This window comes from Athene noctua, chromosome 16 (genome assembly GCF_965140245.1).
Source record: "Athene noctua chromosome 16, bAthNoc1.hap1.1, whole genome shotgun sequence".
Lineage (NCBI taxonomy): Eukaryota > Metazoa > Chordata > Aves > Strigiformes > Strigidae > Athene > Athene noctua.
In genome coordinates this window covers 12,248,434-12,269,330 of record NC_134052.1, presented here as the reverse complement: position 1 = coordinate 12,269,330, position 20,897 = coordinate 12,248,434, and the positions used below count along the sequence as shown (strand labels likewise).

Genomic DNA, 20,897 nt, shown 5'->3' with positions numbered 1-20,897 from the left:
TTCACTTGGCTTCCTTTCAGTTTATTCTTCTGGTTGAATTACAGCAGAAAATGTACATCATAACACTAAGAAGTCTATTTGCAATCTATCTTGACAGCTGTTGTTCAGATACCCTATGTTTGCCTTAAGAAAATATGCATCTGATCACGTAATCTGTTAAGTTAACCACTGTTGTGAGGGTTCAAGTAAACTAGCCTCGGGCAATTGCTGACATTTGCTCTTATTACAGGTCTAGCAGAGTCATGGTTTTAGAGAGGATGGAGTTTTTTTGTACCACACCATTCAATTCAGAATTAGTATCAGGAGTTTACAGTAAAATCGTATGTTCTTCAGGATCTCTGTTACGTTTCGAAATGTAGGGGATTCCCAGATGAGAGTAACTTCACTTATGTTCTTCACTTCCAGGAATAAGTGTTACAGGTTGCAAGGTTTCCTAGAGTTAAGTGTCTTATATGTGAAATCTGAAGTGTACTTTATTTCAGTTCTGATTTTTCCATTAATTTTATTAAGCAAGAAACTAGGCATTTAAAACTCATGGTGAACAAGTGGAGAAATTGTATGAGTGAACACTAGTCTGCATTTTCTTTTTTCTAGAGCTTTCTCTGCATAGTTAGTATTCTGAGTACTTATTCTCTGCTTCTAGGCATTGTAACATAGAGCAAAGTCAAATGAGCAACTGATATGGAAGTAAACATTTTAGCTGAAGGTAAGCTGAACTGCTGTATCTGAAAATAGGGGGCTTTTCTACTTGTGAAATTTCTGCATTCCTAGAAAGCTGCTATCCAGTCTGCATAGATGCTATAATTAAAAAAAAAAAAAAAAAAATCTTTTTTTTCCTTCTATCATAAATGCAGAGTTTATAAAATTACAGAAGTCCCATCCACAAAGCATAAACTTCAGAGAAACCCAAATAAATCAGTGTTACATATGCTATCATGCATTGTGAACAACCCAAAAGGGCCTGAGGATTTATGTAGCTGGAGAGAAGGTAAGCATACAGAACCAAATTTGTCAAACAATTTCAACAACTGTGAGTTCCAAGGCCTGCCAGTCACCCTTGGTACAACATTTCTGCCCTTTTCTGCAGCAGTTCATGAAATCCCCCCTTGCTCTGAGCCATCATTAGAGGTGACTGGCACACTCTTGACTGTGTTTTTCACTTGTATTGTCATTTTCTATCTGCTGCTGAAACAATTTCCAACGGTCAAGATACAAGGTTCCCAACCCACCTGTCTCACGCTGCCATGCCCATTCAAAATGCAGGGAACAAGTCATTGAACTGCTTTCAGTAATTCAGTGATCCCTCAAGTGGGTGTTCAGCAGCGGCCATTATATAGCTAACCATAATGTGTGCTGGTTGAGGAGGAATCTTTTAACTATTTCTTCATTCTGTTCCTTCACCACAGTTCTCAAGTCCAGCTGAAATAATGTTGCAACACTAAGTACTGTATGGGAAAGTTTCCAGGCTCCAGTCCTAAACTTGCTGTCATCTTCCCCAAGTCTGCCCATCATACATAACCGAAAGCATGTTTAACTCGGGAGGCTGAGGTACTCTGGCTTAGACAGTTACATCTTGCAAAGCAAACTCATCACATCTCTTACACAGCAAGACCTGGAAATAGGGAAGAGGGTATAATTCTTCTGTAAAATAGTAGCTAACCTTCTGCTGAAAATATTTGCTCTACTTAAATATTCCACACAGATTCACATCATTCATGATGGAAGAATGTAAAAGTACTTGCAGGAGCCAAGAAACTCTCTTGGAGACTGATTTCTACTACTGTTTTGTCTCAGTTCCCCCAGAACTGAGGGGCTGGTTCTAGATGCTGAGCAAACTTGCTCAAAGCATCAACACTTGTGTATGTTATTTGAAGTCAGAGAAGATTGACCCTGAATATTTCATTTTGTGTTCACATGTGTTCATTCAGCCATGCTTTGCTTTGCTTCCAGCCTGTCTCAAGCTTCAAGACTAGGCAAGTATGCTCTCCCTAAATAGCATCTTCTACTGCCCCTATCAAGAACACTGTCCTAACTGGGATGGACCACAGCTCTGACCCAGTAGAGCATTTCTTATGTTCTTATAAGGATAAAAAACAAGGCTTGATGCAGGCTGTTCAGTTAAGAGGTAAGATGCAGACTTCTGTGAGCAACTGAATGAAATGTGACACATTCCCAACAGATCAATATGGGCAAGGCAGCGGGAAGGCTGCATGGCCTGAGGGATACAGCAGCCCCCAGAAAAGACTGAAGGCTTCACTGGTTTGATGTAATGCAGTGATCTATGCCCAGCTGCTGGTTATGCAGCAACGGAACAGTTTGAGGATGTTAAAATAAAAATTAGAGTAAGGAAGTTAACACATGAACTGTCTCTTCATTATATACAACAGTCATGAAGTGCTTTACGCATAAGGACATACCTTGCTATACTTATAATCACAGCTCTGCATGCGTGAACCATGTGTGATTACAGGATATTACTGGTACTACAGAAAGCAAGATAAGATACCCTTTGATTAAGATCATCTTACTGAAATATTTATGCAGACTCGAGCATGAAGCTATTGACCTGCTTCCAGTAGTTGTATGATGTTCTCTCTAGGGCATATATAAATTGTGTATACATTAGACCATAAATCAACTTGAATTTCAAAGAAAAGCACGGGATTTAATAGGCACAAAGAATCCATTGTATTAGCATACAAACTCTAGCTACATTTAGAAGCAAGATGAAGGTATCATATTTAGTTTTACATACTTTTTGGTATTTATAGATCCGACCTGTTTAGAGAAGCCAGGGTAAATAATTCTACGTATTACATTTTAAAAATAAAAAGGCACAAATTTGGTTAAAAAAGTCATAATGTTATACATAAATAAGTGGCGTAGCCAGTTCCTTACAGCATGAATTGGGCAGTCTTGAAACAGAGTTGCAAAACTAAAGATTAATACTGTTACTTAACTATTCACTAAGATAAACAGTTAAGTTTCCAGATAAACATTACTCCAAGCATTATGTAACTCGCTACATTTTCAAAGTGTGGTGCAAACGTTAACTGACTGAATAAACTTAAACCATCTTCATTCATAGCTAAAGTGTGAGGGGTTTTTTATTATTTGACAGACATATGAGTTTATCTTATTGACACAGAGGAGCAAATAATTGTGTGCACAAATTATTATGTGGCCAAATTAATTCTGAGTACTTGTATTTAATGTATGCAGTTAAACTTGAAGTTTACTTTTGTTTAAAAATAAAGCCTGTTACATTAAAGTAAGATAAGACAGAGTGTAGACTAGCTGATTGACTGAACCATTTCCATTCTGTTCAAGTGCCTATTCTGCCTAACTTAGGAGAGGAATGCTTGTTTAATGATCTCTCTTTTTAATTTTTTTTTCTTTTTTTCTTTAAATTCTGCCCTTATTGAAATTGGTGTACATATACCTGCCCAAAGCTGAATGGGAAGGTGTGAGCAAATACGTATTTTCTAATTTAACTTTGTCAAGTTTCCAACTACCTCTACTTCATATCCAAAAAGATCATTAGAAGCTAAATTAATTGCAAAGAAGGAGAAGTACTAAGAGGTAATTAGAAATCCTTGTCCATCTTTCATTAAAAAGCCCATGGTTTCCCTTTTCTTTCTATAAGGTGAAACAATAGTCAGCATAAAGACTGAATCTCTGAAGACTTCTAACAAATAAGAATTATTGTCCTAAATCTCCAAATAAGAGACCAGACTTGCCTGTGATTTTAAATAAACTGCCCCAGTGTAACATTATGTGAAGAGCAGTTTCAGAATTTTTTTTTTCTTAATTCACCAGATTTCCAAGATGTACTTGCCTAAACGTTTTCTCTATTATTAGTAATATTAAACACTGGAAGCCATAGAATGAGAAACTGCAGCTACATTTTAATAAATAAATAAATAAATAAATAAATAAATAAAAGTTCTCTAACCTTACAGTGAGAACAGATTTCCTTTTCCATACAAAATAATTTTTTCTTCTACCTTCCAATTTTCCCGTGAGTTGACTAGTAGACCCTGAAACACCTAGATACATAAGCAGCATTTATCACAGCAGTAGTACTGCTGTGTATGATTTCTGTGGTTAACATACGGGACTGAGCCTTACGAAATCCAGAGTCAACTTCCAGTGGTGACGTCCTATAGAAACTCACAACAAGGCAATTAATCACAGCTCAATTCCCCATATGTAAAATGCAAGAAACACTTGGGTTTTTTCCACTGTTTTCTGTCTTTTTCAAATTACATTGCAAACTACTTAAAGTGGGAACAGTTTCTCTTTATATGCTGCACAGCAACTGGCACAATCATGCATTATTTCAGATATAGCCCATAGGTATTTCTCAGACAAGACATCTGTGTTTGGAGAATCTGAGCTTGAATCTTTTTTGTAATCTATGATAGTCTTTTTATGATGCATAAAAACATCTGAAGAGTTAAAGAGGGAAACAAAAACGCCCTTTGTAGAGAGTATACAAGAGACCTGTAACACTTCTGGGTGATGTATGAGATACTCTGAAAAAGCCCTTTTTCACTCATACAGCTTGCTTTGATGGTTGCATACTTAAGACCCAAAAATTTCTTTAATAAGATGCAAAGGCATTATATAGATATCAATATAAAAAAATTTTTAAATCAATCCTGAATTCTTTGCACAGTGTGGAATGTCATCCCTGCTTCTTTTAATGCCAGAGTATAGTTGCTGCAACCAAACATAAGTGTGAAGAAGGAACTTGCGTGCATATAACTGGGTTCCTTCTGGTGCATGAGAAAGGATTCCCAGGAACTAGGGGAGATACAATATTTAAGACATTCTAGAACTAATAAATTAATTCTGATTCAACAATGGATAATAGATTGTTAGATCAGATAACTAGTGAAAAAGCTTTTCACTGACATGCGATAAGACTACCTACTCTAACTCTGATATTCAAGTTCAGACCTAATCCTTTACGTGTCCCGAGGGTTTTGGTAGGAGCACTAAGAGAACAAACAAGCATCTGGAATATCAGAATGGCAGTGCGCTGGGTCTCTGTGATGTGGGAACAGAGTGCACATTTGCACTCTGTGATGGTCCCTTAGGTTTCTGCATTTCAAAGTGAGATTCTGTCCAATCTTTCTGCTCAGAAGACGGTGATTGTAAAGCTAGGAGGAAAGCAGCACCCTCAGTTATTACTCAAGAATGCAGAAGTAAATATAGGTGCAAAAAAGTTCATAAGACAACACCACATATTTCCAATATGATGACTTCACTCTCATAAATTCAGACTATGTTATGATGTGTATAATCATATTTCCGCTTCTTGGATAAAGAGTTTTAAATGGTTTAAATATCTTTTCAGCAACATCTGAACTACCTGCCAACTTGGGATTTAGGAGAAAAGAGAACTGTAAAACACCTTTTTTTTTACCTGTTAAAGGTCTCTAATTCATTTACAAAACTCTAATATTTGGCTAAATATAAATCCCCAAACACCAGGAACAGTCAAACCTTGGAAATGCCTAAAAATAACGCTCAACATGAACAGCATATTTATTAACTGACCTCATTTAATTGCTGCAAAAGAAGCATTAAAACATAACTTCACCCAGCTCTCTCCTGAATCCCTAAAATAAACTAAGTGGTTAGAGTTTCAGTAAGAAAGATACCCAGGCAACCAATAAAAAGCAATTCATGTTACATGTGCATCTTGTTGAGTAATAACGATACCACACCATTGTCACACAAATCTAAATATGTGCAGTACCAAAATTACATGTTCAGAGCAATAGAATCTACATCTAGTGAGTCCCACTTATGCAGCTTGCCCAAGTGCACTGTGCCCATTCTCTTCTCCAGAAATGGAGAGATTACTCTCCCTTCCTGGAAGATGCCATGCATATGAGATGAGTGATGCACCTGGGAGGAAGGTTGCTGGGGTAGGAGGAGATTCTCCACTGTGGGACAGAGAAAAAAAGGGAATTCTGTGCTGCCAGAGAAGTTTCCCTGCATCGCAGGGATTTCAGATTCAGCAAGGGACAGGGGATTTAATGAGAAAGAAAAAGACCTTCCCAAAAGCACAGTGGACCATTTGTTGAAGTGTACTTAGTAATACCATGATGATTTTTCTGGTGCTGTGTCATAAAAAAACCCCTCTATCTTCCCACATATAACAAATGTTTTGGGGAGCCTTATATGACTGAAATTTAGATTTCAATGTAAAAGGAAATGGAATATTAAGTAAACTAATACCCTGCATGTTTCTAGTCTCCTCTGAGTATTGCTAGGTATACTCACCATTATGTGTGGAACAGGAAGTTTCTGCTGGGAGACCTTTGGTTGGATTTGAACAGAAACATCCTGACTTTGAGTGAGAGAACTTAAAATATCACAAAGCTTCATATATATACGAAACATAGGGTTAAGTCATAACCTGGAGCAAAAGCACTGACTAGCTTATTTAATTCTGCTCATAAATAAGTCGTGTTGTGAAAGGATGTAGACCTCATATACCTCTTGTTTCAGAAGATATACAGTGCAGGCTAACCAAACTCTGTTAACAGAACAGACTTGTTGATACAGGAAAATGAAATGGAAACCAAAATCTTTCTGGTGGAACAAAACCATTTAATATGTGGCCTTACTCAAGTGTCAGTATCAAATTTGAAAATTTATGCAACCACTAAAGACATCGCAGATAAGCTTACAAGTCCCTGATGTAAGTTGCAGCAAAAGGACGAGAGCACCAGCCAACTGACAGACAGGGCATCAACAGCATCTTTTTCTGTCCTGGCACTCACTCTGCTATCAATTTCCTTGCGTCTTAAGCACATGTTTTAAGTTAAGCACACGGTTACAAGTTTGTCTGAAGTATGGGCCTGGAATGAATAGATTTGCGGCAAAAATGACTAGAGCAGATTCAGAAGGCTGGCACCAATCTATCTGCACTCCAGCTGTACCCCTCTTTCTCTTTGCCTTCCCTTTGTTCCTTACAAGCATCTGCAGCCCAAACCTACTATACTTTACTTTTATGCTTTCGAGTTTTCAAACCTTCCCTGCCAGTAGCTTCCAACATCATGCAGTTTACCAGTGTCCTGATGGTTAAGGAGAAAAAGTATAGCTTTCCAACTGCTGACAAGCCCCCTGACACTATGCACAAGACTCAAACTGAGCAAACTTGTTGAAGGAACAAGTATGTCAGCAACAAAAGTTAATTAAAATCTTTAGCAGCATAAATCAACCCTAAAAAGTCATGAGAAAACAATGATAGGCCTATGAAGGGAGGAGTGTCACAGTCTATTCAGGTTAGGTTACAGCTTTAAAGCAGAAGAAAAAAAAAAAAAAAGACCTAGTATACAGTATTCCTATAGTTGATGTTTTATTGCATTATGACTTTCCCTAAGCATTACTTAGAAGGCTTATGTCCTTATATTGCCTGTGAGGCCCTGCTGGCTTACAGGTCATCCTTCAGTCCAAAGAGAGACAATGTAAAAGGAACATAACACTTCCATTCTCTTCTTAGCATCCTGGAAGAATACTTACAAGAATGCTACAAAACTTTTGAATTATGATAACTAGAAACACTGATGAAGGAGCTTTAAGTTTTGTGCAGCTGTTCTCTCCTTGAGTTAACTCAGTGCACAGTGCTGCCAATTACACGTGGTATCAATAAAATTAAAAAGGGAATTAGTGTTTGGCAGGAACATCATTGTACATCTCTGGAACAACTATTCTGAAGTAGCTTTAACTTGTCAGATCTTGAAGCACATCACAGCAAACAGTGTAGAGGCTGAGAAGCCCTCTTCATCAGTCTTTTCCAATAAGAACGCTAAGAAATTCTGTTAATATAGCTGTTAACAACATCTAACACTATTGCTTGCACCACAACAGCTCCTTGTCTCAGTACAGATCCTACACTGGAGGAGAAGGAAGACATGGTGGACCACTGGCAGGGTCTGCTGAAGAACTCAGTACTGCCAGCCCTGAAAAAGCACTCCTTAATTGCGTGGTGCCAGGGAGGAAAAGTAGCAGCAGACAGAGCAAAACGTGATGGCACCAATGCATACTTACACAAATTAAAACGGATTATCCCAAAATTAAAGGGGGTGTGACATTTTCACACATTGTCATGGTTGTCTGTCTCTCCTCAAGTAATACTGTGTTTTGACACGGTGTGCTCTTCTTCAGTCTGTGGAGCCCTATCTTTTATGACTACAAATCAAATGAGACTGTCAATCTCTTCTATGCCCTGTGACTGCTGGAAAGGATATAATGAGAGCAATATTTTGGATTCCTGCAACTGTCTCTCAAATAGATAGTTCCGTTCTAAAGAGGGCCAGGGTATGAAATTCAGACCTTTCTTTCTCTATTGATCCTTACCCGGAAAGATGGAGGAGGGGAAAGAGAAAAGGAAAGGAAAAAGCTATGATCTCTGGAACTAATCAAATCCCTCTTTACATTGTTTTCTTAAGTGATTTCTGTCTTTTGCCATCTAAATCATCTTCCATCACCTTCTAATTTTTTTAAATTATAAGTTAACTAGTATTTTTTTCACTTAATTGCCTCAAAAATTTCCCCTTGATATTATGGCAGGGTGTAGTATTTTCTAAAGTAGTTTTTCAGCTCAGAGCTAACCCCAGATCTACAATCAATTAAGTCGTGTCATTATACACAAAATCTGATTACAACTGAATATTTTGGCCTTCTCCCAAACTCTATGAAAACAATGGGACTTTGAACAGCCATCTTACATGGCAGCAGGGAAGGATGCTACTGGGTTTAGAACTTTTTCCTATGAGGATTTCCAAACAAAAGTTGTGTTAATTGGGATTCTTCTGCTGTCAATCTGTTATCAAGTCACGGCACAATAAGAAAAATCAGATTCACTTTCTTAACAACAGCACAGTCTAGAGACAGTCTGTAGTTAAGCAAGACGTAAGTATTTTGATGTGTGTTTCTCAAGTTCAAGACATATTCCGTTTTAAGGCTTGCTTATTCAGTATGGCAACATGCTTAAATAAAGACTGAAATATGATGTCCAGTGTTCGCTCTGCTATAGTAATTCTCATAAAATATTGCTCAGTGGCCATAAAATAGTTCACTTAAATAACAGGCTGAAATGCATTGTTTTGTCTTAAAGGAGAAGATAACAGATTCAGTTAAAACAAAGAACCATTAATTCCTTCTTATCTTTCCTGTAGTATTTCCAGTACTCTCTACACTACCAGTAGGAACTATATGCACCATTTAAATGCTGGAGGAAATTATCTGTTTGTCAGTAGAGTCTGCACAGATAAGCGAAGTCTGTATTTTCTTCTCAGACCATGACTGTGACATCTTAATTGATCACTGTGAGGAACTGCTGTTTAATTAAAGTTGCATGTGAAGGATCTAAATAAGTGAATTTCTGTCTCTATTTTAGAATAAATAGCTATTAACAGCCTCTAGTCTAGTTTACTGAACACCTTGTTTATCTTATTTACTACAGGAACATTTAATAAGATCATAGTGACATATGTTAATCTTTTCAGTTTTTTACATGTGATAAAATTCACTGTAGTCTGTAAAGATTACATCTGCTCTAGTAAATCATGTTATAAAATAGCTTTTCATTTCTACAGTGAATGCTTTGTGAAGAAAAGCACACTAGATAAGAAGCTTTATCGTGAAGCCCTGATTGTTCAAGGCTTGGAGTAATTGCAGCTTCTGCTGGCATCAGTCTAGATTGTGAGTGCCCGGAACTTCTCAAAAATCAACATCTAACACTATTTGAACCATCCACTTACTTAGTTATTCCGTGATCTTGCTGGAAGAACAGGGAGTCCTCTTTAAGAAAGCAGAACAGAACAAAAAACCCCAAAACCAAACAAAAACCCAAAAAAGAAACTTCAGCTTTGTTCTCACTTGGGAAACTCCCTTTGAGATTTGACCTCAAGCAATAAATCATTTTAAAAATTGCAAATGAAAGCAATAGGAAGGTGAACTAACACTTGCTGTCTGCAGTCTGTTCATCCTGAGTTCCTTGAATGTGATGTTTACTCAGCATCAGCTAAAACCAGATTATATGGTCTAGTGATAGAAGATTCTGAAGTTGTGCAAGACAGCCCGCAAGTCTTGTAACCATGCTGTGCACAGTCAATACTACTGTTAAGCTGGCGTTTCAAGAGAGAAAGGAAAATGAAGCACTGCATCAGAAGATTTTCTTAGGTAAACATGAAAAGCTATATGCTGCCACCTCTACACTCTCAGCTATGTCACTGAAATTTCCTGTATAAAGCTGGGCTAAAAAAAAAAAATACTGTAATTGTATAGGCCAAGAAGAGGAATATAAACTGCGTCTTTAAACAAACCCACTTGAACACCAGAAAAATACTTAGAATATAGTCTGGCTTCATCTACTACCACATTTCTACCTCGATATACTTTCCTACAGTAGACATAGCCAAATGAATTGGTGCAGAATAATCCTTGACCACATCATGCATTCAAGAAAATGTTGCAAAACAAGAGTGTATCTCTAGTAAGAATATAGTAGCATTCAAATGCCAAATAAGAGTAGGAATGTTTTCACAGCAATCCTTCAGTTATATCCATATATTGTTACTGACTTGTCTGCATAATTTAAATTAATTACTTAAATGTTAATGAAAATTAATTTAGTTTTTGAATTAACAAGGAATCGTACCTCCTGTTCAGACTTACTTCTCTACATAGTTTGTCTGTGAGCAGGGTTGGGATGTGAACACAAACTTTGTATGTATCATTTAGCACCCTTAAGACTTTCTTTTGACTTATGAGTCCATAAATGGTTATGTTGATATTATAATGATAAAATTACTTTACGGAATAATAAAATAAATTACAATTATGTCATCCAGCATACATAATTCTTACAATAAACTGTATTTCAATTTTTGAGTAGCCTATTGTATGAAATTGCTTATAGTAAGTGATTACTTGCAACACTGTAGGGTATTATTTAAATTAAGTAATTTATGTTTATTTTATTATCATTTTGAAGCATATAGTTGTTCAATATTATTTGACAAAGAAATTTAAAACCTGAAAAGCTCACCAAATATACTAACTCTACTATTGTTTATGCCTACCTGGACAAAAAAACATATATATTTATCATCTTGTGTTTCTCTCCACAGATTGTATGTATAACACAATACATATACAATGTTTTATATGTATATAAAAGACATCTTGCATATTAGTATAGCTTCTGCATTGCAATGGGACATTGTCTTATCTGATGAAGACTGTATTTGGGGAAAAAGAATGCTACTTAGTACTGATAGTTCTTTCTCCTTACAAAAAGCTTAATAATGTTTATATCTTTGTCTATTTGTCAGACATGTCATGTACTTTCTTTGTTGTGTATTTCACAAAGGCCAAAATAATTAAATAGCAGAAAATAATATAGAGGAATTAAAACTGAGATTGCATACGCCTTCCTTTCATTAGTCACTCCTGCTTCCAGAAATCAAATGGCAGAAACATACATTCCTCTTTCAGGCAAGATTGCCCCTTTGGGAGTGAGTCGAGCAGTTCATGTTAGAAGAGTCCTTTGTTCCCTTCACTTAGGGTATCGGAACACTTGGGCATCAGAGATAAATCGTCTACTGTTTGCCTTAATTTAATTTGTATTTCACTCCAGAGCAAGGTGCTCAGAACTGCTTGATAAGACAAATAAAGAGAAGATCTTAAAATAGTCACAAATATTAATATCCCCATTGGCTCAGAAGGAAGCAGTATAGCAGGTGTATGAAGAGAGCCTGGGCTATTTTATTTTTACTCACTAATCTGAAAAAAGCCAGAACTAAAGTCCAATCCAAAATTGTCATCAGGGACTGTTTCTTCCAGGCTGATAGTGCTGGACCCCAAACCCATTTCTACGTTTAGAATTCAGTGTAATGGGCAGAGATGATCAACACCCCATTCATTGTCTTATGCTGTTTTGATTACTCCTTTTCTCATAAAGAAATCTTCCAGTTCTTGTATGACCATCTACTCAGATAAATTGAGAGTAAACTGGCTCTTAGCCTTTGCTTCCAGCTTGTTGTTGTGCCTTTCCCTGCAATCACATCACATCGAAGTGATGTAGTTATTTGTTGGGGTTTTTTTTCTAAATGGGGGTCATCATTGCTCAGATGTTGACAACCTGAAATTACTGAGTCACCACCAACAGACATTTAGACTTATTCCTCAAAGTGAAGTTAAGCTGACAACACCATTAGCCATTGTTAAAGAAAAAAATCTAATCACAATACTCTATTCATACACTAGCGATTCGGCCGTGCCCCCCGGCACCACCCTCTGTGCCTACACTTCAGAAGAAGATTACGCTTCTCCCCATGAAGTGAAAATTACCTTCTTGTGGGGAGAAAGCGTTTAATTATGACTCTGCTTCCCCTTGTCTCCATGGTGATCCCATGCAAACAGCCTGCATTATTAGACCTTATTTCCCCCCACCCCAGTGATAAATTAGCCGTGCGCGGACCTCGGTCGCAGCGTTAACCGCTGCCGCGCCGGAGCGCTGAGCCCGGGGGTAGCCCCGGGGACCCCGGTGCCCCCCGCACCCTCACTTGGGTGCGATTGCAAAACTGCGGGAAGAGTCCGCCGTAATCCTATTTGGAGCTAAGCCGCTGCATCATTTCAGCACTTACTGCAGAAAATACATTCCCAATTCCCTGCCCGGCCGGGGCGGGCGCGCTACAAATTGGCGGATGATACCGGCGCGCCCCTGCCCGCCTGCCCCAGCGCTGCCGGGGAGAGCGGGGCCGTTACCTGGGTGCTCCCCGGCTCCGGGGCCCGCGGGGTCGGTGAGGATGCTGGGGTCACTCTGCGACCTGCCTCGCGGGAGAAAGCAGCCGGTCCCTTCTTCCGATGCAGCCATGAGGTGGAGGGCGGGAAGCTCAGAGGCGGGGGGAGGAGGAGGCGCTCATGGAGCCGGAGGCGGCCGGGGGACAATGGGGACGGGGGTGCGGCGGCGGCGGGGCGTCAGCCGGGCAAGACCAGCCGCGGCAGCATCTTCCCCGGCGCCGTCGGCAGGCTGCGGCGGGGCGCTCCGCCGGCACCGGGCACTCAGGGGGCAGCCTCGGGCGCCTCAGGGGGGTGGGCCATGCTGCCTGGCGGGGTGGGGAAGAGCCGGGGCGCGGGCCGCCGGCCCGGCCCCCCGCCGCCGACGCCCCCTCCCGGGATGCCCCCCACCCCCCCCCGCCCCGAGCGTCGCTCCCGGAGTCGCCTCAAGCCGCCGCGCTGCTGAGCGCATCCGTTGGAAAACATTGGGATTCTCCCATGGTGCCCCGCGAGCGGCCGCGTGACGTCACGGCGGGGGGGGGCGGGCGCTGCACCTGCACTGCACAAAGGCGGGGGCCGCCGCAGGTGCGCGTGGCCTCGGGGTGCCGCCCCCACCGGGAGCACGTGGCTGCGGCTGCCACGCCCCCCGTTCCCCGCGTCCGCGCCCCGCTCAGCGGGAGCCGCCGCTGCGGGGCTCGGTGTCCCCTGCCTGTCTTCGCCTTCGCCCGGGGGGGCCCGGAGGCGGGGGGGGGTGCAGGTGTTTCGGAAAGCGCTCGGTCCTCCCTGGCGGGACGAGCCGGGGTGGCGGCGCTCCGCAGCCGCGGAGCCGGTGGGGCGCGGGGGGACGCGCCCTATGTCGCCCCTTATGTTTCCCCTTAGGCTGGGGGAAGTTTTGTGGCAAACGAGGTGTCCCCCCGCCACCCCGGGGAACGAGCGTATTTCCCCTCGGGCTGAATAGTCTTGTTTGGAATTTGTTTAACGGGAATAACTGTTTTTATGGAATTTTTTCCCTTAGGTGAAAGGTGCCTCCTCCCCATCTTGTGGTGGGTGCCCGCAGAGGGGCTGCTTGTGTATGCCCAGTGCCCCGGGTAGTATCTGCTTGGAGAGCTGACATGCAAAATCCAGGACACTGATTGCTCTCCCAGTAAAATCCTGCAGAACGCTCAGTCAGCGCTTGTGAGGATCACGGGGGTTCTCTCCTCATCTATTATAGCGGGGTTCTGTGGAGGAGCGTGCGTTAAACATCGCTTTTGTCTTCCTATGGAACCAGCGTTAAGAACTACACATACCCACAGGTCGGTTTCTTAGGCTGACTCAGGAGCAATGGTTATATGGGAAGCTGCCTGATACTATCATGAGACAGGTATAAGGTTGCCAGGTTTTAGGGATGAAACTTTGTGTCAGAAAATTTTCCATTCATTTGTTCATGTAAATACTTGTTTTTGCAGAAACATATGGAAAACATTTTTCATATCTTTATAAAGCAAGTGTATCTTAGCCATTTCTGAAATTAGAAGCAAACCAAGGGGTTCTGTGGGGTTGTGTCTTTGTTGTATTTTGGGGGGTTCATCACATCTATCACTCCAAGAAATGTATTTGCCTTTTTCCTTTAAGCAGGAGCTTCAAAGTTAACCACCTGCACACATCTCATTTGGGAGTCACCTTTGGGTTATGTATTCCCTGAGGTCTGGTCAACTTTGTGACTTCAAAATAAGCAAAAGAGTCTGTGGGCCTGTATTTAATGTAGAGCTTGGTAAGAAAATTCTTCAAAGACTCAGTTTGAACAAGGCCTGTGTGTGGCTGTTGTGGTAATGTCTGCCCACAGCTGGGGTAAGCAGCTGCACCTAACAGGGAGTTTGAATCATGTCACGAGAACAGATACTGAACAAAGAGTTTAAAGCAAAATATCAGTGTTTCTCATTCAGCCAGTTCTAGCCCTTCTTGCTGTGTATAAGGTAGATCCTAAGGAAAAAGTAGTGTGGTAGTGGAATCTAAGCTGTATCACAAGGCAATGGAATAAGTTAAGGTAGCAAGGGCGTTCTGTACGTTGGTTTTTTTTGAAAGCTTAACATTGCCATCTTGACACATTTTTAGTGTCAGTTTTTATAACTTCTTCTAAGCCTTGCCAGTCAAACAACACATCATCATTCCAAAAAGACAGCTAAATGAACCATTTTTACCGTGCTATAAGACATTTCCAGGGAAACAAACAAACAAATCCAAACCACTTGTTTAAGGGATGCTTTAAAGAGATCTGGATATATTTTGTACTACTTTGCCCCTCAAGCCAAGCTTTTGAGTTGCCATGACTCAACTTTGAAAGGGAGTCATGAACTTTAAAAATTACTTCTGGGAGATTTTTTTTTCCATGCATACAGATAGCCCCATCTGACATAGGTACTGGCCCCGATTTTTAAGTGAGAAATTTCCCCTTTCTAGTGAAATAAAAACCCAAATCTATTTTTAGTCCTAAAAAGAGAGGAAGTGGCAAGTTTTAAGTGTTTTTTTCTCTATATGGCTTTTAGGTTGTGCTAGAAAACACTGATGGTTTCTACTGATTTCTGTGAAAGTCTGTTTGTACTAATTGATATACCTGCTTTCTGCAATGAAGCATGATACTGGTTTCTTGTATAAAATACACAGCTGAAAAGTTCCATATCAGATTTAAGCATTTGTACAGGAATGAATATATTAAAATATTTTCAATCCAAGACAGTTTTAGTACTGTGTAGAAGCACATGAGATGAGACTGACATATTTTTAACCAGCTTGCATACTGATTGCCTCTGTAGAGGACACTTTATAGGGTTCTTTTGAATCCTAAAATATTGTCTGATAGAAATCAGTCAAACAAGACTGGAATCTGCCTTGCTGTTTTAACTTAGTTAAAACATTTCATTTTCTCTCATTCCTGCCAAACCAAGCATCAAGAGACTCTGTCTGGGAATAAATCCTAGGTGCTGTTCATGCCAGCTGACAGAGCTGCCCCTAGGCCACCTTGCTATTTCCAAATCATCATGTTTGGGGGAGGGAGTACAAGAAAAAAAAACATGTTAAATTGTTTAAACCGATGTTGCTAAATAATGTCTCTCATGTAAAACTATTATTATCTGCATGTCTCTTACTTTCAGGTTTCATATATTATTATGATGATGTATCTATTTGTAGTTTACATTTCCTTACCTTAAAGCAGGAAGGAATAAATGTGAGGCAAAGTCTCTTCTTCGTGTTGAAGGACCAATGCCAAAAGAAATGGAGCATTTTCACAGAAGTAAATAGAAGTTGATAGAGGCATGCATTAACCGACATATTTTAAGTCTATTTATTTATAAATCCTTCTGAAATTGGAGTGAAACTAAACCTGGTTCTAGCTGTGGGTACTAAGCACCTGAAAAATTGTCCTTAAGCTCCCTTGTACTATTTGATTTAATTCTATAAATGTCACAAACACAAATATTTGCAGGATCAGAGCAACTATTAGTAGAAACATGATTCTCCTTTTATTTGGTTTATTTTCTCACTATAACAGTCTTGTGGTAAACAAGTTTGCAACATTTTCTGAGAAAGTACAATGATCTGATATGTTTTATTTCTCTCAGAGGATTTCTAGCCTTTGATATTTATGATGAAAAGTTATGAGATTTTTCTAGCTTTGTGGCAGATATTTCTGCTATTGGCATTCATTCGGTTGCAGAAAAATACTTCTTAAAATGAAATATCCATGCAAGGAACACAGAGAGAAAATAAAATGTATTTAGCTAGATGCATATTCCACAACCAAACCAATGCATGTCCATTTGATGTGCCTTTCCTCGATAAAAATTTTTAAATGCAATTATAAAAATGGTATGCATGATTAATTTGCTTGCTGTTTGACAGACAGCTGAAGTCCTGTTTCATGATCTAGTTCTACAAAGAGAAATCTGAACTTGTGTTAGAAAGGAATGATTCTCTGAGGAGAAAGAAAAGAGGTGAGTCATGTCAGCACTGTTTTTCTAGAATCAGCAGAATATTAAATAACCTCATTTTCATTAATCTGAAGCCTACATATGATCTCTGAGCATAACCCTGATCTTTCTTTCTGTGCTGTTATTTAGAAAAATGAGTTCAGGATACATTTGGATTGACAATATCAGCTTTCATGTTAAAATTGTTTTGACGACCAAAGGACGAACAGCCTTGCTCAGAGCCGTTTTCTTAGATGCAGCAACAGAAAGCATTTGTTTTGTCGCTTGTGAGTCTTAACCTAGTTTTTTAGATTTTATGCCAGCTTGTGGTAGTTCAGTATGCTAACAGTAACAATAAGGATGAGCATTCCCATGCTCAAAAGGCTCTCTATTTACTCAGATTCTCAGATGTTTTCTTGGTAAAGAGGACATAGGGCCTATTTTGAGCCTTTAATTGTCAAGAAGATAAATGCGTGCCACCAAGGAGAGGTATAAGTATCATCCAGCAGTCACAACTTGAAGTACAAAGGCTCGAAAGATGTCTTCTCTAAAGCATAATGATGTAGTTGCTACTACGGAAGGCAAATAAAAAATGAGTAAGTACCAAGGACTTGTTTATTGGTGGCTTCATGTACACATTCACAGTTAACATCTCTGATACTCAAGAGCTATTCTAGGAATCACCCATACGATTTTCATGTTTGCTTTCTCTCACAGCTCTAGTGCTCGCTCTGTCATTTTGTAAGTGAAGGAACAGGAAAGGAAGAGACAGGGAAAAATGTAAAGGAAAACAGTCAGCTCAGCTGCCAGCCTTCCCGACAAACAGCCCTACTCACATAGCTCCTGCTAGGTAGCAATGCAATGACAATGAGAAGGGGAACATCTACTCTTATGTCAGTTATTCCAAATTATGCAGCTTATAATAGTAACAGCAACCTATCAGTTTATGGGGAGGAACTCTTGTCTGTGGCATGCTGAGGCCAGCAGAGAGTTACAGGTATGTGATTACTGTAATAATTGTGTGTAAGAAGCAAGGAAAAGGCAGCTGTGTGTGTAGGACAGTGGAGAGCTCCTGCAGTGCCATCAAAACTAGCCAAGCTAGAGGTGATGTGCCATTTAAGAACTGTTTGTGCCAGTTTCCACTCTGAATGGATCAATCTGATTTTCCTCTGCATTTTTTGTTCCCCTTGGACCTCAATATGTCTGAGGAAAGGGGGCATATATACCACTTCCATAGCAGGTCCAAATCTTCCTCCTTTCTGTATTGCCTTTTGGGGAACAAATATTCTTGTATACAGATCTCTTCTTTACAGGCAGTGTTCTTAAGAAAGCGTATGGCTCCAAGGTCCTTAGTATTCTCACTTTCGTCCTCAAAGTATTCCATGGTCTCAGATATCCAAAACTGTGAAAAACTGTGGACATGGGATGTCTGAAAGCCATGTCCAGTGTAATCGAGACCCTGCAAGCTCTACTAAATAATATGGGAAAACCCAGTGAAGTATTTCTTATTACATTTGTAACATAAGTGGTACAGGTCTTAGACTTCAGGATAAGAGAAACAGCTTAAAGAAGGGGGTGTTTGTTGTAAATATTAAAATAAAAAAATAATTAAAAAAAAAAAAACAGGTAAGATCCCAGAAAAAGTTTACCACCAGAGTTCAGAAATTCCACTCTGAATCATCAAATTGTCCTTTGACATATTTCAGGGTGAGAAGATAACCCGATCACGCCTGATCTGCACGTCAGTCGCTGTAGAGTCGGGCCTCGGGCTCTCCTCACGGGCGAGATCTTGGCTCACCTGAGAGGGAAATTTCTTCCTGGCGTCATTTCACCCGCAGCCTGGCCGCCGGCTCCCAGCGCACCGCTCTCGCTCGCCCCGTTAAGTCGATTTTCGCCTGAGGACCGGCCGCGGTTCCCGCCCCGCCCGCGGACACGTCACAGGCGGGAACGGCCGCTGGCGCGCCAGGCGCGTCCCCCTCAGGGCGGCGGCGCCCTCACGGCCTGCGGGGGTCCGGCCCCGGGACGCCCTCACGGCTCCCGGCAGCCCGAGAGGAAGCTCCCTCGGAGGTACGCGCCCCGCGGGCGGGGTGTCTCCCCGCTTTGAACGGGGTTCAACCCAACCTGCTCAGGGGTGGGTGCTCACCCCGGGGTTTGCCGCCCGCATCCCGCGGGGTGCGGCCTGGGGAACGTCTCTAGGCCAGCATCCCCGTCCCGACCCGGGTTTAAACTGGGACAGATCTCAGCTTGGCGGGTACTCGGTCTTGGAGTTTCACTTTAGCTCCACAGAATTGGGAACCTCATTTTATGAAAACACTATAGGCCCATATAACACTCTATAAATATTGTTAAGTCAATAGGTTGATCATATCAGCTCTTTAAAGACCTTTTTTCCCCTCCTGATGTATTAAGGGGAGGAGAGAAGGCTGCGTTCTCAGTGATTTCCAAGCAACTGGAAACTTGTTTAGGCCTTTGCTTGCTAAGAAGCCACAGGTGAATATTTGATTTATGTCTTAACTGAATTTCATAAAACTTTAGAACTTTACTTCACACTAAAATTAACCAATGCATGGTAGTGAAGGGTTTGTAACAGTCAGTCTTGATTTGCTCTTTAAGCCCAGGCTTGGCAGTATTAGTGAAAGGAGTGTCAGGAGGGCGTCGTGGATGGCGTGTGCTCGTCACCTTCCTCACTTGTGTGCCCAGCAAAGAAGAAATACGGGAGGAATGATGTGCATCCAGTTGAGACTTCATTAGGAAAACTGCTGTTCTCCATTTCATTCTTCTAGGGCTGTGACCCTGAAACTGTCATGGGCATTAATAAGCGCTGTGGCAGATTTGCTGCTATCTGGCTCTTCTGTTTAACTCCTCATTCTGCCTGGCTGCAGTATGTTCAGAAGCTTTTTTTTTGCCTTTGCCAGTTTTCATCTTGCGTGCCATGCCTGAAGTACCTGAGCTCCTCAGTAATGCAACCATTTCATTGATCAATTATGTCTGTCACCTTTTTCTATATATTATTTTCTTTCCATTATTTATGTTTCAAAATCACTTAAATGTATTGAAGAAGAGAAAAAATTATAGGAGCTATTTGACTTAGTATACTAAGTAGGGGAAGTTCACAAATGGCTAAAACTTAGCATCTGCTACTAATTGATTTTTGGATTATTAGAAAAATACTTGCCACTTGCTTATGAAAGTCTGATTTAAGTAATTCTGATCAGTTTATTCCAAGACCAGGAGGGCATATGTTTGGGAAGGAATCGTGGTGTGAAAGGCTTCCTCCTAAGCTGCAATGTGATCCCCAATATTATTGGAGAAAGCATGAAACTGTGTTTACATGGGTGCTGGAAATTAACACTTATATCACTTAGGTTTATCCATAGTTGCAGTTTAGTCCTTTTTTTACATACTCTGTCTTTATTATGGAACAGAGGGACTTTTTTGCATGTGTGGAACAGAGAGACTTTCTTGAATGTATGGAACAATGAACAGGTAAATCATATTGGTATTTCCAGTAATCACCATAACACCCCTACATTTAGTACATGATGTGAAATGTTTCAATAAGATCAACGTGCAGTATTACTAGAACACATGCAGTATGCAGGTGGCTGCAGCTCCTATGCTTTCCATATATCTCACTCACATCATTGGATCTTGGGTTCCATCTCTCAGGATAAGTGATACAGGAGTGCAGGGCAAGGGAGACAAATATATTGTAATAATGTTTGCTTTCTCCTTGCAAGTGGTAAATTGCTTAGAAAATAAATAGACTTTTTTAATAACTGTTTTGAGCACTTAAATTCCATGAGGAAATAAAAAATATATGAAAAAGATGAGCCTTTGTTTTGCTTAGGCTTTGCTGTTTGAAGTGCTTATATTTTAGAAGAAACACAGCTCATTTTTTCAGGGATAAGTTTGGATAATTTGTACCCTTATCAGAGATGTCCTTTCTTTTTATTATGTATTTTATTCAGGCAGTACATTCTGATTCAGATCTCATCTTGCTGTTACCAAATCTGGAATAACTTTGATGTATAACTTTTTCAAATTAATTCAAATAGCAAAGATCATTTGGTTGTCAGCAGAAGCTGAAAGAGAAAATTGGTGTTCTGTGCTAATTGGATGAGAGCTGAGGAATCTTTG

At 40.4% G+C, this 20,897-nt stretch overlaps 1 protein-coding gene across 2 annotated transcripts in view; it reads right to left on the bottom strand.

Annotated features, from left to right (window-relative positions):
- The window catches only part of PHACTR3 (phosphatase and actin regulator 3), a 115,190-nt gene extending 101,929 nt beyond the window's left edge, over positions 1-13,261 (bottom strand). For both annotated transcript variants that reach the window (XM_074919969.1, XM_074919970.1), the window contains exon 1: positions 12,799-13,261. In XM_074919969.1, coding sequence (XP_074776070.1) covers positions 12,799-12,907 — 109 coding nt within the window. In that variant the 5' untranslated portion in view covers positions 12,908-13,261. The remainder of the gene's footprint in view (positions 1-12,798) is intronic.
- Positions 13,262-20,897: the final 7,636 nt, after the last annotated feature.